Raw genomic sequence first — 26,010 nt, forward strand, 5'->3', positions numbered from 1 at the left:
ATCTCAATATTATTTTTAAACATCACATCAATATCATAATGTGATTTGATGGCATTTTAATAGCTAATCAATCATCGTTGAAATTAAGAAACACATGTCATGACTGTCGCGTTGAAAAATTATATTTTTTTTTAGTATGAATGTCCAGATTTTAACTAATCTTAAAATTAATAATTATATAATCTTTAATTTATAATAATTATTATATTAACAATCACATAATTTAAATCTAAGATCACAAGAGAGTAAATCCTTGATTCCACGCTATTTTAACTCTACCACCTGTTAAATGGTTAAAAAAATAAAAAAAAAATTATATCTTCTTGTTTTTCATGGTGATGGAAAGGAAGATTGAAAGCAGGATTCACGGAGAGAAAGGAGGCCGGGTCTTCTTGTTTTTCATGGAGCTGTTAGGATGTGCTCTGCTTCTTCTTCCTTTCCTCCCTGTGGCATGGCAGGCGGAGTATGACCAGTGGCGGAACCAGGGGAGGCAAGAATATTTTAAAGTTTTGTATTTTTAGTGTTTAAATATGAAATAATATAATATATTTTTATTTTAAATAAATAAATTTTCTAATAATAAATTATATCTTGACTTTTGACCCTCCCTGTTATGTCATTCCAGCTCCGCCCATGGGAGTATCAATCAATCCAGTGAACAAGACGAAGGCACTCTCTCTCTCTCTCTCAACTTGTGTGTAGGGGGTGTGTGCGTGTGTAAAATGGTTGCCTTTTTTGTGCAGAAAAGGCCACATAAAAGATTAAGAAGAAACAAAGCACCCCACCCCACCGAGATTCTTCTAAAATACGGTTGATAATTTTTCTAAGATGATGACACAAAACTCAAATGAAGAAGCAATATAAAAGATTAGTAAATCGATTTAAAAAAGAATCATAGTGAGTCCTCTTGTCTGGAACAATCTTCTGCTGGGATCGGCTTTAGAAAGTGATGGAAGATTTATGGGAAGGTGAGATAAGAACAAACGTGAATAATTGAAATGGCCCGCTACTATTTAGGTACCCCAGCAGTTACATCCCTCCCTATAATCTTTGTCTTATCCCTCTCAAGAAAGGAAGGTAGATAACCCAAAACCATGGCTTCAGCAGTTGCAATTGTATCATCATACCCATGGCTGAACTCGTCTCCTTCTCCTTCAAAGTATTCAAAATACCAATCCTTCCTTCCTCCTCCTTGTCGTGTGGTCTGCCGCGGAAGGGAATCAGAACTTCCACCACCAGTAACACCTGACTTCAAGTTTGCTTTGCATGATGCCCTGGATTCTTCTGGAGTTGACACCACTCATGCCAGAGTAATCGTCGTCGTCGTCAATCCCTTTTGATTTCATCCTCGATATAACTTTGTTCAAATTTAAGAACCCATTTTTTTTGTTTTTTAATCCAGTGAGAGTTCTGAGATGATCAGCTGTTGATTATGTAGGAAGCAAGGCAAAATTTCATGTCACAAATTAAAGGGTTATCACGTATTGAGAGGGAAGTTAGCATTAGCATCAACAGACGTGTTGATTTGGCGAAAACAGCTATTTATATATCAGCTGAGGATTTTGCTCTGATGTCACAGTCTTCACTTCCTCTCCCTGTGGATCCTTATATTGAAAGACTGTTTGATCTTACCATGGAGTTTTGTAGAAGCGGTAAGGTTTTGAGGGCATCGCCAGAGGCCCTTTTGGATAGTCTGTACAAGTTCTTGTATGTCGAAAAGGTACGGAAAGACAACTAATTTGTTGTAGAACTATTTTTTTTTCCTTGTGGTCTGATTGAGCCCTATTTCAATCCAAGAGCTGGTGTTACTAGGCGTGGCCAGCTACAAGCAGTGGAGGACTAGTTGTTGCTGTCCAAAGGAAGCCATAGAAACCCCACTGCTTGTAACTTAAAGAAAGAATTTTTGGAATAGATTTTGTTGGTTTCATTTTTTAAGTTAATTTCCTGCCCTTTAGTGCTATTGAACTATGGATTTATGCGATGTGGTTCTTCTAATCAGGATTTCCAAAGGAGCAATGTGATAAGTAGATTGGAGCCACATCCTTTGTATCTTCATGCTGTACGGAATTTCGCCTTCTAGCTTTTAGTTTCAGATTTGCTGCTAGACAGTGTTATCTACTGGAAAGGGTTTGAACTGTGTTTTAATTTTAATATATTGAGCAGGTTTTGACATATCAATCAGGTTCTGCTTATATGCTTGCACTTATATACTCTGAAATCCTGAAAGTGCTTCGATTTTGGAGCCTTTTGGACTTTGATTGTGAGATTTTCTTCCCACATGACCGTTATGGTCTTCCAAGGGGCTATCATAAGCAGAAAAGTGCAGAGTCTGATCATCCACACATATTGACAGTGCAAACTCTGTTGGAGGAGGTGAGTTGTGTGATTTTCTGTTGTCACGGGAGAGCATATAATTGAGCCACCGTTGTCATTGCAGAGCCTAATACAATTTCATACTGTTAATCTTAATGGGTTTGTTTCCAGCAGTTCCTTTCATATGCTGTTAATTTGAGGTAGGACATGTGATGTGTTTTTATTTTGGTGAATGTCTTGAGTACATCAGGTTATGTATGAGTCTTCCTGCTTCATTTTATAATTTGGCATTCCTAGCTTGATTTTTTATTTTGTCTTTGGATTGTGCCATTTGTGCAGATTTTGAAAAATGTAAAGGAGGCTTTCTGGCCCTTTCAACATGATCAGACTAAGAGTTTATTCTTGAGGGCTGTGCATGCAGTCCTTTGTACTGATAGATCAAACGTTGTTGAAGAAAGGTATTGCCTATGGTGTATGCATGCTTTAGAAAGGTATCCATGATTTGAAATTTCTGTTTATTGTAGTGGCTTTCAGCTTGAATCTGCAAAGTCCACTCACCGTAAGTTGGACCGTGGCACTTTGACGAATTTGCATTTGGGGGACTTAAGGCTTGCATTATCTGGTACGCATGTATACGATGGTGTTATTTTTGGTAAATTCTTTTTCCTTTTTACCATCGATGTCCCAGCTAGAAGGGAACTGGGACTTGAGGTGTTTGGCTTGTGCTCATTTTTTGCTTGTTGGGCATGCTTTCACGTGAGTCCTTGTTATGATTTTGCATTGGATTCCCATTGATTCTGGTGGTATCATTTTATTCAGTAAAGATGAAGGTGAATCCTTTCTATGATTTTGCATTGGATTCTCGTTGATTCTGGTGCATGATATCATAATATTTGTTCAATTATCAATCATTTTATTCAGTAAGGATGAAGGTTTTCTTAGGTGGTTCTGATTCATATTTGTGCAATGTTGTCTCACATAATTAAACACAGAGAAAGATCCTCTTCACAACTTTTATACCTGTATCCATGAGGAATTTGTTGCTTTTGTTGCAGCATGTGAGCGTCTAATACTCCTGGAATTTGATCCCAAGGAATTAAGAGATTACAGTGTTCTTCTTTACCACTGTGGACTTTATGAGCAATCCCTGCATTATCTCAAGTTGTATCAGGACAGAAAGGTATGATTTCTATGTGGGATGCGATCGGATGTTAATCTCTTAAAAAAATACATAATAACCTAATTGAATTGGCATTGCAGGGTTCTTCCTTACGAAAGCAAGCATCCAGTGAATTAAGCAGCTTGGAGGACGATGCTGGGGAGAAACTGATGATGCGCCTTAACCTCATTTCAATGGAGGAAGGTTGGAGCAAGCCCTCGCATTCTGGAACTTTTCTTCGGAATAACTCTGAACCATACTAGAGGCTAGAGCATCATATCAGACAGCAAGGCAGCAAAGCTTCAAATTCCAGCACACACGGCAAGCAAATATGAGCTAGGAAAACATTGGTTTGTTAGATTTGTTTCTGCATGTCCACGAGAAGGGAATTTAACAAAGGTCTACATTGCTTATTACACGACAAGCACCCTCGGAACCTTAGACAACAGAATTTATAAGCTGGTGTTTCAACTTCCAACTTGGGCCTCAATTTCTCTGCTCTGGTTCTCATGAGGGAGAGGTTCAGCTCCCCAATCAAACTGGGAACAGATTACATTTTGAAGGAGGTAGCTTGCAACTCATCTGAATATTACAAAAGATCTAGCTAGCCAGAGTGCCACAAACATGCATTGTATACTGATGAAGAGCACTTGATAGAGAAACCGAGCATGATATATAAATTTAAATGCATGGTGCCTCTTGTTTGTAGTCCCCGCTTGTGATTAGGCTTCTAGTGCTCTTCTGCACATGCAGATGTAATTATACGCGTATGGTTATCGTCATGCGCTGTCTCTTTCGAAAGCGGACACTCCTGTAATGTAGTGATTGGCAATGGCTAATAAGACATCATGCATGTTTTTCATGCGATCAGAATCTCCTTCTTCTTCCTTGCAACTTGATAAATTATAAATTATGTTTTTAAAATCTAAATTATTGAATTTAAATTCAGAAAAAGCCTGATGGGTTGTGTTGCATCCGAACCGCGAAACTTATCAGCTGAAATGAATTGTTTGTGGCCGAGTTATACGACACACCCGCCTAGCATGGTGGATGAACTCGGTGACCCTCTGATTTGGGGCTTCGCCTGCCAGAACAGAGAAAACCGATTTTCTGATACTGCTGGTCAACATCCCTAATCATTGCCGCCCCTGGAATTAAAGTTCAAATTTTTATTTTTATTTTGTTAAAAATGATTTTCATCTTGAAAAAACTCCGCAACCACAGAAAAAGAGGGAGCAAATTCAAAGAATCTCCCGTATCCGTAAATTCATTGCCTTGGCATATCATTCCTGTACATGTTTTAAGCATTTTTGTTTTTCAAAACCTTCAACCCGTGGCTCCTGCATCCGTAAAAATTACTCCAATATATTCAGTTAATCGGATATTTTTTAAAATATTTTAATATATTAATATTAAAAATAAATTTTAAACATTCCTACCTCAAATCAAAATCAATGGCGAAGGAGACTCCTTCCTCCATCGTCAATGTTTCCATATGATCTGGGCCCTACAATATCAAAGCCCCACTGCTAGCCAATGGCGAAGGAGACTCCTTCCTCCATCGTCAATGTTTCCATATGATCTGGGCCATACAATATCAAAGCCCCACTGCTAGCTATGATAATCTCATTCTAGCTGGCCGACATTTTTTTTATCTACTTTTTGGTATTGGTTGTTATAGTTATAATCTAAAAAAAATATTTTATAAAAATTATTATTAATTTAAGAATATATATTTTTATGTTAAAATTAAGGTTGAATAAAAAATAATTTAATATATTTAATTAATAGAATATTTTTTAAATTAAGATTATAAAATAATTTTTAAACATGTATATATATTGATGATTTTTAATTTAAATATTATAAATGTAAATACTACTATTATATTATGAAATAAATAATATTTTATATAAAATAATTTTTATTATTTTTACATTTTTATTATAAATGAAATACATTATCTAAATAATGAATATAGTTTTTTTAGTTTCTTAAGCGCGCGGCAATATTAGGTAAAATTTAATTTTTTAAAATCATAATTTTTCAAATAAAATATAATTAAAAATAAAAAATATTTTTTTATTTTACTAAATTAGATCTAGTTTAATGTATTTAAATCTGAACTGTGACATTAAATATTAGTTTTTTAATAAAATATAATTATAAAAATAAAAAATATTTTTTTTATTTTACTAAATCAAATCTAATTTAATATATTTAATTTTAAACTACATTCAACCCAATCAGACAGGAACAGGGAGAGTCTCCATGGCAGAACAGAGGAAAATGAGCAACGTCGTTGCAACTTTTATTAAATCATAGGTCTGGCTACAAGAATTGATTAATCCCACCAAAACAAAAGAGGGTTTGAAACATAACCAAACATAAAAGATTGCCATCAACTATAATCTCGGATGCAACAACATTACCAAACGGCATCTAGTCTATATGTTTGGTGTTACAGTTAAGGTTATTAATTTTGTTTTGATAAATTTAAAAATTACTAAATAGTCAAAATCAAATAAAAATTTAACTTAAAATATACTAATTTAAAATAAAATAAAATTTATTACTACTTCAATCGTTTCGAATAAAACAAAATGAATTTAAGACCCTTGAGTATAGTGTAAGGTATTGTTAAAAGTGTACTGTAAATGAAAATATATTAAAATAATTTTTTATATTTTTAAAATCAACAAATTAAAACTATTAAAAAATATTAAATTAATATTTTTAAAAATTAAATGAATTTTTAAAACGAATCTAGAATAGTTCCTAGATCTAATACCGATAATCAACACCCCTAATCATGGCCACCCCTTCAATTGAAGCTGAAATATATTTTTACTCAAGAATGATTTTCATGCGGAAAAAGAGTCCACAACCACAGAAAAACAAAGGGAGCAAAAGTCAAAGAATCTCCGATGGACATCCAGTAAACGAGGAAAGCAGTGAAGGATGCACTTGAAGATCACAGTGAAGATGCACTGCGCACCCCAAAGTCCAAAAATAAAAGTAAACATTCTTTCATGTCCATTGACACGATACCTCCAATGCTATGCTACGTCGTTGTATAGTGCCCATATATATATATATATATATATATATGTCTGTGGTGGAGCCAGAAATGTAGTAGGCTTTTCTAGACTCTAAAAATGGCTTCTTAGACTAGGTTTGGTTGCTTGGTCCACACCCTCTCCTATAATTGCAGGAGTCTTCTAGACGTTAGGGAAAGTGGGAAACCTCTTCTATGGTGCCTGAGCCCCTACCTTGGCCTGTATTGTTACAGACAAAAAAAAAACATTGCCCTATTTTCTCCCCAATTATGCGTGTTTTTGACTTTTTGCGTTGAACTGTTTTGCTATTTCCCATCAGAATTGATCTCATCTTTAAACAATTTTAAATATATATATTTTATATTGATTTAAGCCGTTTGGAGGAATTTTTTTCTTCTGTGATTTTCATGCATTAGCTGTAGTTACAAAATATGATTCAAGGAAAGTATGAGTTTTAATGTTTAAAAAATATTATAATAATATTATTTTTATCAATTTTTTTTAGCAAAACCACTAGTTAAACCCTAGGTTTTACCTTGATCAATCGAGGTTTTATAACAAGCTAAGTAACTTTTAGTTGTTTTTAATTCAAAGTAATTTAGATTCTGAATTAATCTAGTCTTTAAAATGGTGAATTAATTTTGTCTTTAAAATGGTGAATATTGCACGTCTAAATTTTATAATTAGAGTTCTAGCTTAAAAAGTTAGAGTTCTAGCTTAAAAATTCAAGAATAAAATTAATCTTTTTAATCTTCATATTAACTTCTTGAAACTTAAATGATATAATATTCCATCATATTTTTCAACCAACAGAGGTAAATGGATGGGAAAAAAATGTATATTTTAAAATTCTAATATATATATATATATATATATATATATAAGATTCACTATTTTGGTATTTAATTATGAAAAAATCATAAAACAAAACCATTATGATTTTTTATTTCTAAACCTTATTTGTTTCATTGAAAAATAGTTTTTTTTTCTAACTCATTTTCCAAACTTTTACATTTTTATTTATTATTATAAAAATTAATTAATAAAAATATTTTTCAGTTAAAAAAAATTAAATTGATTTACAAAAAATATTTACCTTTTATTTTGGATGAAAAATAGTTTATAAAAGTTGCAAGAAATTTAAAAATATCTTATTATTTATTAATTGTATCAAGTTTGATATTTATTTTTTTATTAATATGTATTTTATTCTGTTTTTTTATTTATCTTTTATAATATGATTTAATTTATTTTTTATATTAATTTAACCTTTATTTTTTTATTGTTATTTTTTCTTATTCTTTTATTGTTTGAATTTTTTTATCTTTTAGATTTCATCTTCATTATTTTAATTATTATATATTTTATGTGATAAAATTTATTAATTTTTTAAATTTTATTTTATTTTAATTTTTATTTATCAAAGTTAGTTTATGTTAGATTTAGTTTTTATTATTTTAATTACTGTGTATTTTATTTGAAATAATTTATAAAATTAATCTTTTTAATTTTTATAAAAATTTATTTCTTGTCTTATTTTGTCTCAGTTATTTAGTAAATTTATAAAAAATAATAAATTATTTTTTATTTGTTTTTAACGATGTAATAAAACAATAAAAAAAGTTTTAATTTACTTGAATAGAATAAATTTTTATATATTCACTTTCTATGCACAGCATGTTCCAAAAATAAACTAAGAAACAGTCATTATTTACTTCCAGTCTTGGAATGACAACTCGCTGCCCTGCAAGATGCTAGGAATTCCATACAGCATCCCTATTGCCATTATGTGGTGATCACTTCATCATAGCCTCGCGTAAGCCTCTGGCTGCTAGTATCTATAGTAGGCCCTGCAACCATCCCACCATTCCGAATATGCCACCTGTAAATAATTTAAAGAAGCATCATTGCTGTTAGGATAAGTATGACTGAACTTTCATGTTCCGTAGTCTTCAAATTAACAGGGAATTACTGTTTCTACAATTCGGTGGATTAATTAAAAGAAGGGGAAATTAAGCTCTCCTATTTTAGTTTTTATATATATATATATAAAAAAAAAACTAAAACATACCGTACCGGTGTTTTAGCGTGTATTGGGACCGTGCGATCTACCGGAAAATTAAAGAAAGATAATTTGAGTTTGCCTTTTACACTGCGATCCATTCTCGAAATTTATGTCATAGATTATAAAAATAGAATCAGGTTATTTTACATTATTTTTAAAAAGTTTAGATATTATTATTGAATTCCTTGGAAATTAGTTTTTTTATATGTTTTGAATTTTTTTATAATTTTTTTTTTTATAATTTTACTATTTATTTTAATATTTATTTATATTTAATGTTTGACGCTCAATGTTTTGATTGATAATTTTGATTCATAGCATTTTTATCAAATTTTATTTTTTTTAATTTCATTATTAGATTCTTGATATTGATCTTTTATTTTAAATTTTTTTATCATTATTCTCTTTATTTTTATTTATTTGTTAATTTGAATTTTATTTTCTAATTCTGCTATTTAATTCAAATTTTTAGTTTATCATTTGATTTTTTTAAGTGAGATTTTTATTCTCTTAAATACTATTTTTTTATTTTATTATTTAATATTTTATTTATTATAATTTAATTTTCTTAGTTTTTCTCATTGTTTTTATACCCTATCCAAGAGTCAATTTAAAACAATTATAAATTTATGTGTTAAGTGGTTTGACTCGAGTTAACACGAGATACTATAATTTAGTCTTTTTAGTTTTTCTCATTATTTACAGGTTCTATTTAAGAGTCAATATGTGACAATTATAGAGTTATAAATATGTGACAATTATAGAGTTATAGGTTAAATGGATTGACTTTAATTAACATGAGTCAACAAATCCTTTTGTTTTGTAAAAAAATTAAAATTATTCTATTTAAAAAATATAAGTGAACATCAAATAAATTTCAACTGAATTTTTCCTGAGTTAGTTGAAATAATGGTCAATTTTGATTTTTTATTATATTGCACTGGATCAATTTTTTCTAAATTTTTTTTGAAATTTTAACTGCTTTTAGGCAAATAGTCACCTGGGATGCGAGTCAAGCTAGGTTTTTAAAAAATTGTCTTTTAAACACGCTACTTCTAGTTTAATTATTATTTAAGGTTGCGAGTTTGAAAAGTTAATACAAGTTGACATTATTTTTTTTGGATTTATATCATTTGAAGTTGTTTGTTTTAAAAAATAAATTTTATTATTTTTTTAGTTTTATTTTTAATCAATTTATCTCATGATCCAAATAAAAAATTTATTTGGGTGGCCCAAGTTTTTTTAGAAGTCAATTTTTTATACATTTTTTTTCTGATTTGTTATTTAAAATTCAATTATTTTAAAAATTAAACTTTATTTTTTTATGCTTCTTTTTTATTGAATTATCATGACCACATGATATTATTCACGGGTTTTAACAACATCACATAGTTTTATTGATACTTTGTTTTTCAATATTTTTCATTATTTTTTTTTCCATTCTCATCATTTTATAGTTTAATTTATGAGATTTGACAATCATCATTTTTTAAAAAACTTTCTTGAGTTGTTGATTTATTTTTGTTTTTTAAAATATATAACAACATTCCAGCATTGTTTTTTACACTGTAAATTAATTAGCTCCATTTACAGCGAAACACCAGCGATGGCCCATATTAAAAACTAAAACTTAAAAAGAAAATCATTTATACGATGCTAAGTGATGCAAAAGTGTTTGCATCGTGTTCCTTTAAAAATGGATTGTTTTTGTTAAAAATAATTTTTTTATATTTTAATATTATGTTGATATGTTAATATTAACTATAATTTTTCAAATAAAAAATATATTAATATATTTTAAAATAAAAATTACTTTTAAACCATCAGGGTTACTATAATTCTAAATATACATGAAATGAGGCTTTTACATCGTCATTTCATTTTCTTTTGAAACATAGTCATAGTTACTGATCCTGATTCTGCTGGTGTAGATTCGATGATACGTGTTAAGAAGTCTTTGGCTAAAGTGAGTTTTTTTTTTAAAAAAACTAAAGCTGATGTCGATTCAGTCAAATTAAAGAGACCCAGTGACTCAACATGTGGTTTAATTGACCGGTTAAATCAGTATTTTGATTTAATTTAATTTTTTATTTTTATTTAAAATAATATTTTACTTGATTCAATTTTATTTTTTTATTTTTATTTAAAATAATATTTTATTATTTAAAAACACCACCACAACAATATTGTTTTATAAATTAATTTAGATCAATTCTAAATTGGTACCGGGTTTTTTTAGTGTACGATAATGATTATATTTTAATTTTTTTATTTATAAAAATATTAAAATAATATTCATTATTATTATTTTAAAACTTATTTTTAATAATTTAAAAATAAAAAAATAATAATTTTAAATAAAAAATAAATTTCAAATAAACATCATTTTGAGCTCACTGTCAAAATTTCCGAACCTGCGACAGGGATTTTACTGTTGGATCTTTGGTTCCAGGGCAATAATTCATTGATAAAAAAAAAGTTATTTACGGTTGGAAATAGAAGAATTTCAGTACACAGTGGCCGACTACGGGTAGTAAAAGCAACTCCGCAACAAATCCCCCCCCCCCCCCCCCCCCCCCCCCCCCAATAGTAATTTACCTTCATATTAATTTTAAGGTTAAGTTTAATTACTTAAATTTTAGATATAATTATTTATTTGAGTAATAAAAACCTTAAAATTAATAAAAAATTATATAGTTATTAATTTTAAAATCTATAATATTAATAGAGATAAACAAAGGCCAAAGCATCACGTTAATAAGGAAATAAATAATTTATCTTCATGTTATCACCATATCAACGTTAGCTAGAGGCCTAGCTAGCTCAGACCAATCACTTCAGTGCCACCGGAAGTCTTTTCTATATACGATCTTTCACTTGCATTCTTGATACAAACCATCAGCTGTGGCCAATTCAACTCATAGTACCCTCACCACCACCAAACCATGGCCGCCGCCGCTACCACATGCAGCCACCACCACCACCTTCCCATCTGACCATACAAACATGTTAGGCCTTCGCAATATTCTCTTAATAGCTCCACCAACTTCTTCTTGTCACCACCAGCAGCCGCCACCACACGTTCCCTCTACTCACCAAATAACCAATACCACTGATCAGTATGGTATTGCAGACAATCAAGAGTCTTGGAACACTCTAAAGAAATACCCGCAAGAATCAAGTTTCCTTGAAAGGGGAACTTTAAATGTTCTTCAGGATTGTGACACTGCAATAAATATTGGTCCTGCAAGAGCATGTAGGGACTGTGGAAACAGGGCAAAGAAAGAGTGTCAGTACAGGAGGTGCAGGACTTGTTGCAAGGGTAGAGGGTATGAGTGTACCACTCACCTGAAGAGCACATGGGTGCCTGCTGCGAGGAGGCGCGAGAGGCTTGGTTATAGTAGCGGCGGCGGCGGCTCCTCTGCTTCTTCTTCTGGTGGTGGCTGTATTGGTGGTAAAAGACCAAGAGAAAATGTGCCTGCTACATCCAATAGTTTTAGTACTTCTAATAACAATGCTGCTGCTTCTTTTGTTTTGGATACTGGCTCTAGTTTCCAGGGTGAGCGCTTATGTTTTCCCCTCTCCCTCTCTCCTTTTGATATATTTGTTCTCTGATTTGTGAATTTTAGGGACCATTAGGACTTCAGTTCCTGAATCCTGCTTTCCAAGATTGAATCTCTCTTTATCTGCTCGTCATTTAATTTATTCTTTTGATTGTAGGATGATATTAAAGTTATTATCTCGCAGCTAAATAAGTTGTATTGGTAATGAAATTGACCTGTTCTGTGTACAGAACAGTAGAATTTGAAGCTTAATTCCTCCTGTTTATTGTTATTTGTTTGAGTCAATGTTATGTGGAGTAGATGTGAGGAACTAAGTCATTTGCCTATTTTTGTCGAATTATAGATGCAAGCTTCAAACAGTCCTTGCCAGTTCAAGTTCACGCCCCAGCAGTTTTCCGGTGCGTCAGGGTGACAGCCATTAATAGTGATGAAGCTGAGGTTGCCTACGAAGCCAAGGTGAATATAAGCGGTCATGTTTTCAAGGGCTTTCTTTATGATCAAGGGATGGATGAGAAAAACCTGTTTCCATGTATTTCAAAAATGCATTCCAGTGAAAGAAATAGAGACTCCTCCTCGCCAATCGTTGATCCACCGGATGCTTACGCAGCCTCTGGCAACCAGAGATTGCTTGAAGGTACAAATTGCACCACTTAATAACTCCAGTTTTTTCAAAGGGTTGATGTTTGATTAAGGATTAAATTCAAATTCAAATTGTTTGATTAGAACCGCAAGCACAATCAGTGATCAGAACAGTAGAATTCAAGAAACTGTGAGAAATCTGATCATGCCATTTTGTGATTCCACGTAGTTGCACGAGCTTCTCTCTCTATCACTCATGTTCTCCACTCTAATTATAGTTATTAAACCTGGCCGGGGTTTAACCAAGTCAAGAAAGATATCTCACAAAAAACAAATAAAAAATTAAACAACAATTCATGTAGGCTATATATATATAAAAGTTAAAAAATTACTACAATTTTTTTTTATTCTACATAGGAAATGTATTATTTTCTCTTTTTAAATTGAAATATTTAAACCAAATTTTTTTATTATTGTACATTGAAAAAATACATTTTTTTATGAACATAAAATATATATACTAATAGGCTTTTAATTCTAAATTGAAAAAATTAAACTTTTTTCTAGTATATATATATAAAACTTTGATATGAGTTAGTAACTAATAAGGAAAGGTTTGAGCAAGTGGAATACCTTTAATTGGTCTCTTCTGCGAGAGTGACAACACCTATGTTTTCTGGATCTTTTATCTTCAGTGGTAATATTTTTTGGCTCTTCAGACCCGGCCAAGGTCCCGGGTTGTCCGGGACCTGGTCAAGCGGCTGGGCTGGCCCAGATGGCTAGCCTGAATCTGATATCCGTGCTTACTATTGCCGAGTGAAAGCTTAATTTTCATGGCATTCTTGCATCATTGAAAATTTACTCTTTCACACTAGTTTGTTCCATCTTATGTGCTAATAAACGCAGCTGAAAAACCTAGATTAATTAGGATTGAACAGAAAACCAAGAAGGGGTTCCCTAAACGTGGTAGATAATCTCCAATAGGAGAGAAAGATAACAGTCTCTTTATTATTTTATTTTTCAAAATACAGAATTTAGCCGAAAAATGAACTATACAACTCTATTTATACTAGTACTATGACTAAACTTGAATCCTTAAAAAATCCTACTAAATAATTATCGAATTAAGATATGATAGAAAAAACAAAAATAACTGAGAAAAATTTTCATATTTTTTTTTAAAAGCTCTGCATCAATGAGGCTTCACATTATGCTTAAATTTTCCATCGGAACTTGCTGAAGAAAGAAGAATCTCAATAATGTTTATCAGGTACCTGGTATTCCAAAAGCAACTGACTTCAAAGAATTAAAACTTCTTGTTTTCTTTCTCATGATCCATGCTTCATAACCAAGCAAAGGTAATTGTTGCAATGTCATTATCATCTTGGGTTAAAAGGAAAAGGCATGGCATGCGAATTACTCCCTCTCTGCTTTAATGTTTCACCTGTCACTTCTATGAAAATAACACAAGCATTCCATCCATGATGTCTTTTCTTTTACTTTAAACTGGAAAGGAAGGTTCATTAGAGCTTTTGTGATAACAACCTGTGGCCTACTTTGTATTTTTTTTCCCTGTTCCATCCATCTCCATATTCTTATACTTTTTCCTTAACATGCTTAACTGACTCCTTCATTTAGTTCATAAGCTTATGTTTTTTCTAAGTGAGGGAGTTGAAGTGTGTTTTGCTCTGCTGCTTGTGTTTGTCACTTTACAAGTAAAACGTGGTCTGGTTCATGCAGCTGTCAGAATTCTCATCCATTTAGTCATTGCATCCGACATATTTCGAAGTGCGATTCTCGCTCATGAATATTTTCTATGGCTTTTCCACATTCTGTTAATTATGAAATGAACATGCAATTTAAAGTAAAATTTAAAAATCTGGTCTCACTCTCATTTTTGCTAATGGGAAAGTGATTATGAACATCGAGGCTGAGAGAGAATGGATGCCTGGTTATGATTTCCTGAAAGAAGTGGCCTCAAACAGGGTGAACTTCAACCTAAAATGCTAAGGGAATGAGTTGTTGATAATTATTCAATAGGAAACGATGATCATGGGATTATAATTCTCTGTTAAGTGTTTATGCTACCCCTTTTCTGCAGAATGCAGAATCATTTTATTTTTCACTGCCTATTCATGCTAACCAGTTTTTTCTCTAATTCAACAGGTAATGGATGAGGCCCAGCCTTGCAGGTTTTGGCTTAAATGCAGAAGGCGTGAACGCCACCTTTTGTCCTAAATTCTACTACCACAAATGGCATGCCAATTCTCTACTGTATAGGATAATAGGAATTTCTTAGTTCTCTTAGTTTTGCTTCTGAGGTGAAACTCCTTTGGTTGTGTTCTTAGTGCCTTTGTTCAGTTTGAAGTGTCCTTTCTTTAATGGCGGCCAGAAAAAAAAATTCTTGGAAGAACACTGTTCTAAAGGCTCATTTTAACGAAAGAAAACTGGTAAAACAGGGGAAAAGCAGATTCTCTGAGCACAATGTACTAAAAAGAAAGTGTTTTTGTCGTTGTGGAAAATGTACTTGTGCTCTTCCACACAAATTAACTTGAAAGAGCAGCTATCCAAAACAAAATCTAAGTTGGGATAAGTTTTAATTTAACTGGAAAATACATCGGCTCAGGATAAGTCCAGCTAGCTCGGTGAGTGGATTTAAGAAAAAGTATGTCATTTTGTTAAAAGGACTATAGCTAGAATTGACATGTTGATCTACAATTTGTTTCCGGCTATTTTTTAGTAATTGGTTTTCACAATAAGGCTTATTTTGAGCTCTGTTTGTTTACAGGCTTATCTTGAGTATTGTTTGTTTAAAGAAAAATAGTTTTATTTTAAAAAGTAAATTGTAAATTATTTTTTAAAATTTAATAGAGTAATTAAAAATAAATTAGAAAATAATTTTTGTTATTTGATTATATAATGAATAATTTATTAATATTTATTTTAAATTTATTAAAATAATAAGGAATAAATTTTAAGTTTATTAAAATAAAAAGGAATAAATCTTACAAATTAAAAGTTGAATGAGAATGAAATTGAAAAAAAATATAACATAAAATAAATAGTAATCAAAATAATAGGAATTAAATTTAAATTTTTTAAAAAAAATAAAAGATGAAAAAATTAAAATAATAATAATTATTTTTTCATAAATTATTTTAAATAAAATAAGTAATAATAAAAAAAATGAGAAACAAATTTGATAGATAAAAAATTTTAATAAAAAAATAACAAGAAAAAAACAAATAGTAATTATAAAAATAAGGATCAAAGTTAATATAAAAATTGACAAAGTTAATATAAAAAATTAAATTTTAAGAGATGAAATTGAAAAATAAATATTCAAAACAAAATATATATAGCAATCAAAAGTTTAAGGATCAATTTTAATATAATTAATAAATAATGATATTTTTAGATTTTTTACAATTTTCAAAAAGTGTTTTTCGTTTAAATTTTTTGAGAAAACATTTTCCTGAAAACCAAACTAATTCTAGATTTTTCATAATTTTCAAAAAGTGTTTTTCATTTAAATTTTTTGAGAAAACATTTTCCTGAAAACCAAACTAATTTTTTTTAACTGAAAAGTATTTTTCGTTGACCAATTTTCCTCATGGTAAGTAAGCATAATAAATTTTGGAAAGTGCTTTTCCGGAAAATATTTTTCAAAAAACAAACAAAGCTAAAAAGAAAAACACTTTCCTGAAAATCAAGCTAAATTTTTCTTTAACTAAAAAGTGTTTTCTTTTAACCAAAAAGTTTTTTTCATTGACTAAAAAGTATTTTTTGTTGATCAAAAAATATTTTTTGTTAACCAACTTTTCTAATAACAAACAATATATAAAAAAATTTAAAAAGTTATTTCTTAAAAATTACTTTTCAAAAATAAACTTGGTCTAAATAACAATACCTTATCTAGCATTTAAACCTGAAAGATAATGCTCAGCTAACATGGAATCAAGTTAAAAAACAAGAACATTCTGTTTATTTTTATTTTTAATTTGATTTATTTTTTATATAAAAAAAGTAATTAAATTGTTTTTAAAAAATTAAAATCAGTTTAAATTAATTGGTTTTGATTTAGTTAAATTATTTTAGAATAAAAACTGGTTCAAATTGACCAGTATTGATTTTTCTAATTTGATTTTTTTTTCTGTATGGCTCATTTTTTTTTAATTTGACTCGATTTTTTTATTTTTTTAGTTTTTTTTAATTTGATTTTTTTTATTTAAAGCTTATAAAATTAAAACTAAACCGAATCAATTGGTTTTAAAATTTTTTAATTAATTTAATTATATTTTTATAATTTAATCAATTTTATAATTTTTTCATTTACAGCTCCACTTGAGACAGTAAACAAATGGAAACGTGCTACGAGCTCCAAAAGGCTAGAGACTAACTTTGCTAGCTAAACTAGCTGGAAATGCATTGATTGTATCTTGTATGAAACTTCAGAATCTCAGTAGAAGTGTACCTAGAAACAAACACCAACCTCGAATACAACTTGTACAAATCAGCTCTTAACGGAACGTACAAGAGCATGAAATGGTTAGAGGGGGGTGGCTATTTGCACTTGCAGTAAATAGTATTAGAGAGTCTTCAATCTGCAAGACGGTGCTTATTTGTGATGGGTCAAAAACCGAAGCCACCTAGGCTCTGCCTGAGGCCATCAATTGAAGGGGTGGGCTCAAATATGAAGCCACCTTGGTGGGTTCGGTTAGGGCCTGCCTAATACTCTCCCTTGAGTGGGTGCATAAATGTTCGTATGTCACAATGAAGGATTCATTCTTGTAGAAGAAGCTACTTCTTGAAGAAATTAGAGGTCGTTCAAGAATCTAAAATAGAAATTTGTTTCAATCGAGCATGTCGTGTGTGCCCTGGGTGGATGTGCCAAAAATTTACTCATGAGCTACTTCTTGTTGAAGAAGCTACCAAAGAGTATTCGAAAGCTCATTGATAGATTCCATCTTGCAGATTACTCAGGCCAATCACTTCCTTGTTTTGAGGTCTCGAAATGCACCAAAGCCAGGGGAGAAGAGCACAACGCAATTTAAATCTTTGGTAGTTTTTCCTAGCAGGTGAAAGATTAGATATAAAACTAGGAATGCACAAAATTATAGGCAATTGGCACGGGTACTTGGAGGAGAAGTGTTGAGGCTGTTAGGGAATTTTTCGAGATGCATTGGCCTAATAGATATGATGCAGCATTTGTCAATGGATCACTACACTGGCTTGTGAGGAGTGATCTTTGAAATCCAACCTGTATTTTCAATTTTGAAACCCAGCAATTTGGATCATTTTCATTGCCTACTCCTGATAATGATGGTCATGACCATCAACTGAAGAGCATTGGAGGCATTTAGAGCCTCTATTTGTTGCTGCTATAGATGCCTTCATTCTACGGAGATATGGTTAATGAAAGACTGGTGTTGTGGAATCTCGGACCAAATTCATGTGATGCTAATCGAAGTTGAACTTCTTGAGAAGCCTTGGTGCAAAGTGATAATGTCTTTGAAAACAGGGATATGACTCGGGGTGCTTGTGATGTGATTTAAGTCTAAGAAGTCCGGAAACAGAGCTTGTGATGTGATTTAAGTCTAAGAAGTAGTCCGGAAACAAATATAAATTTTGATCCGACCGTTGAGTTTTTTCAGGGCATTCTATAGGTTATATTTTCAATAGCGTCGGTCAAGGTCGGGAACATCCTCAGATTTAGTCCAATTTGGCAGGGATCTTATATGGGTCATGCCTCCTTTCTTGCCAGACATCAGAACTTCTGATATGCCATGTCTGAAAAACAGGACCTTAGAATTGGTCAAGTTTTGTAGAGATAGAACCTTAAAGTCTATGAGCCATTAATTAGGTTGCATCCCGAAGTCCCTAAAAGTCCATTGTTGGAAATCCGTCGGACTCAACACCACAAACTGATGTTGGTGGGCCAACTATGTAGTCTACATGCCATCGAGCTCTGTGTTGCCAGGAGAAACCTGATGTCTTTGTAAGCTTGATAGCAATTAGGATCGCAAATTTCAGTTAATCTCAAGTGCCTTCTTTTGAAATAGATAACTGAAACAAAACTCTAAGTAAAATAAATGTTTTCATTAAAAACAATTAAGTCTTAGCCGTCCAAATCATCGCCATAAATATTATCTAAATAAACTATTAGAAAAAACTAATTATATGAAAGCTAATGCAGTTCTAGCTCCCGCGTCAAAGTCTTTTACCTTCTTATCAGGGCATCTGTTTCCTTTTCTTCTGGTTTTGCCTTGTTTTTTCCTTTGCATGCGTCTCTGATGTGTGAAGAATGGTGTTATTTTATATAATCTATGAAGAAGGAAAGATTATGCTGCTATGGAATCTTGGACCAAAATTCATGCCATCGACATCGTAGTTAATGTAATTTGTTTCATACTAATGTGGGGAATCTCTTTGGAAATGGGAATGTGCTCCTGCTGCCTGCTGAAATTCTGCTTTTCTATCACCCTGGAACTAAAAATTGTAAAAGACTGAACAATCGAGGGGTTATTCAATCAATTCAAGATATTGTTCACGAGCCAACCTTTGCTTCACTCAAAGATATTGCCAAGGGAGGCTGCTAAAGCAAGATAAAAAACTGAATTGAAAAGGAAAAGTGAGACTTAAGCTACTGTTCCCTGTTGTGCTGGGTGACAGGCAGTTTCTCTCTCTTTTTTATGATCTTCTGTTAGATTTTCAATATTCTTAAACCTAACTCTATCGAGAAATAATATATAAAATCGTTGGAACAGGAGTTAAAACCGACATACTTCTATCGAGAAATAATATATAAAATCGTTTGAACAGGAGTTAAAACCGACATAGTTAATAAAACTTAAACCAAATAAAATTCTGAAATCTAATTAAAAAGGAAACTTCAAAATAACTAGGAAAATAAAAAAAGAAATTATAAAAAACATTTTCTAAGTTTATTTTGAGCACGATCCCTTTATCAGAAAGCAAGTTTAACTCTTTCAAACTTTTTCTTAGGATTGAATTTTCAATAAACATCCCACGTCATAAAGAGATTGCAATGAGTCGACCAATTTGGTTGTAGTAGGAATCCTACATGGAGCATTCTGTGAATGTCTCCTTTCTGGCTAGACAACCGAACTACTTTGACATGCCATGTCTGAGCCAACAGGATCTTAGAATTGGTAAAGATGTGTTGACACATCACCTTGCATGCTCATGATCCTTGATTAGGTTGTCTCCTCAGAACATTAACCTTTCTTTGAAGTGCGGTCCACCTCCACATTCACGGACATGATGATGTGTTGCCATGCAACCCTTCGCTGCCAAGGTGAACTCCAGTGTCTCTGGCTAACTTGACTGGAGATGGATAGTTAGCCTTGTTGATGAAGAATGATTAAAATTTAGAGCTTCTTAAACTTTAAAATTATAGTCCTTCAATGGTAGAAAAAACTCTATTCGAAAAGATCTGAATAAATTTCAAATATTTCGATAAATTGAATTTTATAATTATAAGCTATAAAGCTATTTGAAGTGTTGAACACAAGTTAGCTAATTAAAACTGAATTAAATTAAGATTCTGAAACCTCACTAGAGAAGAAATCCAAAATTAATTGGGAAAATAAAATAAAAATCCTCGGACTCCCATCATTTGAGCTTAATTTGGGTATGAAAATATTACGGAACGTGTGGACAGATTGCATGGTGAATTTCAGTTAGATTGAACCAATGACTACCATGAAGTCTTATGTCAATCCTTTGAAGCAGCGCATTTACACTCTACATGTTCTGATCTTGGCAACCCAACTGCCTTGACACTCCCTACAGTTTCATTTCTTCATTCGTTCTGTTAAACAGTGTTTTCAGGGAACATTATTGAATACTTCAACTTCCCAATTTCTTCTTCAAAACATTCTGGCATCAAGCAGTGTTTCCAGGAAATAAATTGTTGGCTCTTGAAAAAGGTGGGAATCAAGCACTGATCAATTAAATATGTAATGATAGAAAGAAAAATTGGATGATGGTCCATCTACATCAACAGAGAATTTCGTTGAAAGATTGAAGACCCTAAAGTTAGTTCCATTTCACTTTCCTTATGTACATTCACTCGCATTCCAGGGGAAAAAATGGGTACAAAAAGAATCAATTTCAATGTAGATACATACTTCACCTGGTTAACTCATTTACACTTGAAAGAAGCTCGAATAGCTCTGGTGTATATACCTTTCCTAGGATATATCATATGTAACTAAATTAGCAGATATGATGGTGCGGGGTGAAATGCAATGCGGATTGTAAACATCATTCCTGGCTGCGACAAATCGTTCCCAGTGGCCAAGTAGATGGTGAGAACACTAACCTTTAGCCGACATTAAAGTGCTCCCATCTCTAGCAAAGAATGTGTATGCACATGCATGGCCACGGTTTGCTTTAAGAAGATCCTAATCAATCTGTACCCTTCAAGTATCTTCTGCAAATACTCTGAAGATGAAATCCCGGAACCGTTTTGAGTATTGCTTTGGATCGACTGCAGAGATTGAAGTTGGGTCATACTGCATAGACTTGTATGCGTGCTCGAGCTTTTTGCTAATATCATAGTCTTGTAGTATGTCTATGATACCAAAAAATAGGACGACTTCATGCAACACCCCCGTTGGTTCTCCAATCAGCTGAGCTTCAGAGTCTCTTTTTCTGGTCTTTTCAACCCTTGCTGGCATGTTTATACCTAACTTAATGGAAGCCCACCTGCACAAACATTAAAAATGAATGAGAAAAAGAAATGTTGTGTTTGGATTCAAGATTGCAACAAGAGCCGAGAAATTGAATCCACTTAATCCAACATCCTGAGAAGCCAGTAATTTACCGAGAGGGGTCCATGAAAAGCTTATCTAAATCCACTCTTGAAAGGCGTGGAGCTCCTGATTCACTTTCATCTCCAATTCCTAAAGATACAGAGAAGTTTCTTTCATTAGGCAAACATTTATTATGAAACTAGAAATAGCAGTAAATTTAGATGTGACGAGAAATAACCTGTAGGAGTGTGAAGTCCGGTGGGAGTCCGAACTCCAGTAGGAGTGCGAATTCCCGGGGGAGTCCGAATTCCAGATGCACGAGAAGGTGTGAGGGCTTCCCTGCCCGAAGCTTCTTGAAAGTGAAGACCAACCAAAAGACTGTAATCCATTATTCTCTCCTGTTCAAGGAAGTCACAATCTCTGTCCACTTGCCTGCATGATGGGACTCTTCAGGATACTGATATAAACAGTATAAAAAAAGCTACATGCAAACAATACTTTTGAAAAACACCAGCATTTATCTTTCAAGTTGATAAAAATACATTAATTATGCAGGTATGGTTGTGATAGCAAGTCACAAAAGTTGAATAGAGAGCTATGAATTAACTCAACTTCTAACCAAATCATTTCTAGATACTACCAGTAATGGGAGTACTTGTTTAATATGAGATTTGATAGAGAAGCATTATAGGTGATAATTCCATATTTCCCACTTGAATGAAAGATTTTGAAGATATTTTCTGGAAAAACATCGGAGCCAGAACTCTGATTAAATTTAGCAGTTGAAATGCAGGTATGGCCCTTATTATTATAGTAGGGACGTAGGATTTTTCCCATACTTTCCTGCATTAAAAATGGGAAGGATACAATAATAGAAGAAAAATGGAATGCAGAACTAAGAAATGAGGCATCATTTTCACCTGCAGAACTCTTGGAACCAGGATTTCTGCAACCGAAATATGTAATTGAGATCAAGGTCCTTGAGGGTGGTTGTTGGATCAATTTCTGACTCAGGTTTAGAAGTTATGCGGCCATGGGAAGAACCTTTCAAGTCAAAGCGCCGATGAATAGAAAACTCAGAACAAAACAGATTCCCCATAATGACAAATCGAACCTGCTCCACGTGAATAATTTCCATCAGGTTCAGGAGTTGAATAAATCTTTTTATCCAAAATTGGAGTTCTATGCCCTTCACATTACCTTCTTCTGATTTGGCCCTGTTAATTTCACACAATGAAGACCATAAAATTTGGTTACTAGTGTGTTCTTGAATGCCCGAACATGATTATAGTAGGCTGGCAGCATCCTCAAGAGGACCTGTAATTGCATTATCCAGGTAAGGCAATGTATTAGAATCCTTGTGTTAAGGAATTATGCAGAATAGGTTATAAAACAGAGATTTCATTCTGGAATTGCTGACAAAATGGATAATATGATGAACTATTTAATCATGAAGGAAAAAACCATTGTCAGCCATAAAGCTGTTGCAAAGATTGTAAACTATCATATAAGAATGGAAGTGGCATTTTATCTCAAATTCAAATAAAGTAAACAAAGTGATAAAATGATGATACTGACTTTTACTTCTGCCTTCTTTATTGTCTTTATCATGTAGCGATCATCATTTGTTAAGTAAAAAAAGCTTCCACTCTTTCCTGGGGATGAGAGCTCCCTAAGTGCATCGTTCCCGCATATCGATAACATGTAATCAGCTGCATCCACATTGAACAATTTCCTGAGAGTCCTGAAAGTAGGATCATTGGGAACGGTCAGCCCTTATTCGTATCAACTGTAGAGAGAACGATGATGCTAAGATATGATCATGCAAGGCTCAGATGAATGCACTGCATGAATCACTAAGCACTATCGGCATATTCTTTATTTTAATTGAGTCTGTCACAAGCATAAAATACATGAATGCAGGAGCAAATCGAATCCATTTTCAGTATAATTATCCCTTGCATTGAACTAGTTTCATTGACATATTACAATTCCTGCTAAAAGATGCCTGGCCCAGCCCTTGTGCAAAAAGAACATGTTTCAAGCTCTGACCTGAAAACTACAGGACAGTAATCCTTCCATTTGAACTCGCTAGACTGGTGAGGTGGAGTGTGCTTCGATCCCTCTGGTGGAAATTTAGTCCATACTTTTTCTTTGGGGTCAAACGCCGAAGACTTCAGATCAAGAGATATAGCTGGCGCGGGCCGTCCCACGGAATGTCTGCCCAATCGTAGTCATATCAGAAATCAATCACATGCATGAAAGATTCTAAATGCTTTATCAGGAGATCGATTGCTGGTCGCCACCAACTGGGAGGTGGGAGCATATCTAAAAACCGTAAGTGAAAGATAACAATTGCCATCACACATGAACTAAGAGGCAGAATAGAGTAGAAAAGGAGCATTATGAACACTACAGAGAAAAATCTAGTAAAACACTAAACTAGATGCCAAGCAAGAAATGATATTGAACTTATTACCAACAGATGAAACGCATTGGTTTTGGCATATAGAGAAGAAAACGTTTGGACTTTGAATAAACATCCTACCAAATAGTTAATAGCGAATGATTGATAGACATGAGCAATACGAAGGATCAGAGCAAACAAAGAAGCATTTACCAAATCCCAAATACCTTATTCCTAACTGCAGATTGAGCATTAGTTCATAATTCTTATGCCCTTTTGATATTGTTTCCCCTTGCTTCTTCACAGGCTGTGTTCTCAATTTATAAATTTTTGGATCCAATTCTTCAACCTGAAGATTTCCAAACCCTTCTTTGACATCCCTCAATTCCCCATCACCACAACCACTAGAGACATCACAGCTATCCAATGAAGCCACGCTGTAGTTACTCAGCCTCCCATCCACTGATATCCTCCTGAGCCTTCCTTCATTAGCATTCCTTTTCACTGGCTTAGCATTCCCTTGATCAAGAACCCCAGGCCAACTCAACATCTTCTGTGATGGCAAAATTGACATCTTTTCACAAGTAGCAATCTTGCAATCATTCAAATCCAAAAACAACTCTTGCGGATCCCAATCCAAATTCTCTGACACAGACCCAGATGGATAGTAAGTCCCATTTTGCTCTTTAGGATCTTTACTCCAAAACCCCACATAAAAACTTCCATCTGGCCATCTAAAACTCCCATTTCCTCTGGGCAATCCATCTTGCCAAAACCCATCATACCTATTCCCATTGCTCCAAATCATAGTTCCACTACCATTCATCAAGCCAGTCTTCCATTGACCAATATAATGATTCGAGCTCTTCCACTGGTACCTTCCGTGTCCATCTTGTGACCCTCTTCTCCAATCACCATCATAATAATCACCATTAGCATAACTCTGTGTACCATTTCCATGTTTCAAATTCATAACCCAGTAACCTCTAAAAGTATCACCTGAAGAACCTGTATAGGTCCCTCTACCATCCATATAACCCCCCTTGAATTCCCCCTCGTAAGTAGCACCAGAGGGCCAGCTAAATTTGCCTTTTCCCATTGTCTTACCTTTATACCATTCGCCGAGATACATGCAACCATCTGTCCAGAGATATTTTCCATGTCCATGAGGGAGGTTGTCAAGCCATTGGCCTGTGTAGAAATCACCATTAGAAAGGATCTTTTCTGCATGGTTTACAGGTTCTTTACAAGGAGGATCGTCATCATCAACATGAGCTACTGCTGCTGACATCATGGTGAGAAAGGCACTGTTGTTTTTGTTCTTCTTCTTTGTTGCCTGTGATTTCCTAACTTTTGCTTCCCATGCCTTTACAATGCCAGTGTTCTCTTTGCTCATTTCTCTCTCTCTACCTACAAAGACTCAATCTTTGTGGCCTCCCTCTCTCTCTCCTCCCTTATCCCATCTCCCATCTGTCATTGTTTTTGTTTCATGCTAGTTTTCAAGAACAAAAGCTGCATTTTTTGCAGCGGACCAAGGAAAAGGGGAGACTTGGTAGGGAACCAACAAAACAAAGACAACGACAACAAGCTGTGTTTTTTTGTTCTGTTTATCGAGATCGTTTGTGTTGTGTTTTCTGTTTCTTGTTCTGCTAAGATGGTCTTCTGAAATGGGCTGGTTCTTGTTTTTGAGGAAAAAAACATGTAAGAGCCGTTCAAGATTTTGATGAGGAAAGCAAAAGGAGAAGCTGGTAACCAATGCTGGCCTTTTCTTTCTTTTACTTTCTTTTTTTCTTGGAGGGGATTTTCTTTTTCTTTGTTGGGGTACGATTCAGGAAGAGGAAGTTTCTATGATTCCCGGATTTGTCTCCTAAAAGAAATAGCATACCAAAAAATTAGAAGAATGGTTGTGATGATGTGAATTCCATTTTTAGTATCTAGAAACTAAGTTTGGTGGTGTTAGTTTCATAATTATCTTGTTTTATCTCACAATTTTCATATATAGTTCTCGGAAGTCAGATCTGATCGGAAAAAAATTACAAGTTATTGAATTCTTATATTAATTTGTAGGTTACTGAGTGAATTTTT

General features: G+C 33.0%; 3 protein-coding genes across 5 annotated transcripts; 2 read left to right on the forward strand and 1 right to left on the reverse strand.

The window, feature by feature from the left end:
• The first annotated feature begins 737 nt into the window (after positions 1–737).
• Positions 738–4,342, forward strand: LOC105122807 (uncharacterized). Of its 3 annotated transcripts, none has more exons than XM_011022104.1 (8): positions 738–1,310; positions 1,439–1,720; positions 2,000–2,059; positions 2,164–2,373; positions 2,653–2,771; positions 2,838–2,965; positions 3,369–3,493; positions 3,574–4,342. In XM_011022104.1, exons 1-8 carry the CDS (start codon positions 1,095–1,097, stop codon positions 3,733–3,735), a joined length of 1,302 nt encoding a protein of 433 aa, XP_011020406.1. In that variant the 5' UTR covers positions 738–1,094; the 3' UTR covers positions 3,736–4,342. The 3 variants fall into 3 exon arrangements, with proteins under 3 accessions (XP_011020406.1, XP_011020407.1, XP_011020408.1); XM_011022105.1 differs by having other exon boundaries at positions 746–1,310; positions 2,838–2,935; XM_011022106.1 differs by having other exon boundaries at positions 1,105–1,310; positions 1,403–1,720.
• Positions 4,343–11,364: 7,022 nt separating this feature from the next.
• On the forward strand, positions 11,365–15,120 carry LOC105122808 (protein LATERAL ROOT PRIMORDIUM 1). The gene is made up of 3 exons (XM_011022107.1): positions 11,365–12,155; positions 12,503–12,793; positions 14,905–15,120. The coding sequence occupies exons 1-3, from the start codon at positions 11,603–11,605 to the stop codon at positions 14,913–14,915; spliced, it is 855 nt and encodes a 284-aa protein (XP_011020409.1). The 5' UTR covers positions 11,365–11,602; the 3' UTR covers positions 14,916–15,120.
• A 5,656-nt stretch (positions 15,121–20,776) lies between these two features.
• Positions 20,777–25,471, reverse strand: LOC105122810 (phosphatidylinositol 4-phosphate 5-kinase 6-like). Its single transcript, XM_011022109.1, has 8 exons — positions 24,153–25,471; positions 23,571–23,738; positions 23,097–23,262; positions 22,719–22,835; positions 22,439–22,632; positions 21,757–21,950; positions 21,590–21,668; positions 20,777–21,471 (listed from the first exon to the last, which is right to left on the reverse strand). Exons 1-8 carry the CDS (start codon positions 25,319–25,321, stop codon positions 21,186–21,188), a joined length of 2,373 nt encoding a protein of 790 aa, XP_011020411.1. The 5' UTR covers positions 25,322–25,471; the 3' UTR covers positions 20,777–21,185.
• Between the last annotated feature and the right edge of the window lie 539 nt (positions 25,472–26,010).

The sequence above is a fragment of the Populus euphratica genome, unplaced genomic scaffold, assembly GCF_000495115.2.
Source record: "Populus euphratica unplaced genomic scaffold, PopEup_1.0 scaffold8.1, whole genome shotgun sequence".
NCBI lineage: Eukaryota > Viridiplantae > Streptophyta > Magnoliopsida > Malpighiales > Salicaceae > Populus > Populus euphratica.

What these genes read in the sequence shown, in the direction of transcription:
- LOC105122810 (XM_011022109.1), bottom strand. Translation starts at nt 25,321, where the DNA reads ATGAGCAAAGAGAACACTGGCATTGTAAAGGCATGGGAAGCAAAAGTT. An exon ending in TGGTTCCAAGAGTTCTGCAG is followed by an intron (nt 21,951 to 22,438) that starts GTGAAAATGATG and finishes CCCATCATGCAG; the next exon opens with GCAAGTGGACAGAGATTGTG. An exon ending in CGGACTTCACACTCCTACAG is followed by an intron (nt 21,669 to 21,756) that starts GTTATTTCTCGT and finishes CTGTATCTTTAG; the next exon opens with GAATTGGAGATGAAAGTGAA.
- LOC105122807 (XM_011022104.1), top strand. Translation starts at nt 1,095, where the DNA reads ATGGCTTCAGCAGTTGCAATTGTATCATCATACCCATGGCTGAACTCG. An exon ending in TTGACACCACTCATGCCAGA is followed by an intron (nt 1,311 to 1,438) that starts GTAATCGTCGTC and finishes TTGATTATGTAG; the next exon opens with GAAGCAAGGCAAAATTTCAT. An exon ending in TGCAAACTCTGTTGGAGGAG is followed by an intron (nt 2,374 to 2,652) that starts GTGAGTTGTGTG and finishes CCATTTGTGCAG; the next exon opens with ATTTTGAAAAATGTAAAGGA.
- LOC105122808 (XM_011022107.1), top strand. Translation starts at nt 11,603, where the DNA reads ATGTTAGGCCTTCGCAATATTCTCTTAATAGCTCCACCAACTTCTTCT. An exon ending in TACTGGCTCTAGTTTCCAGG is followed by an intron (nt 12,156 to 12,502) that starts GTGAGCGCTTAT and finishes GTCGAATTATAG; the next exon opens with ATGCAAGCTTCAAACAGTCC.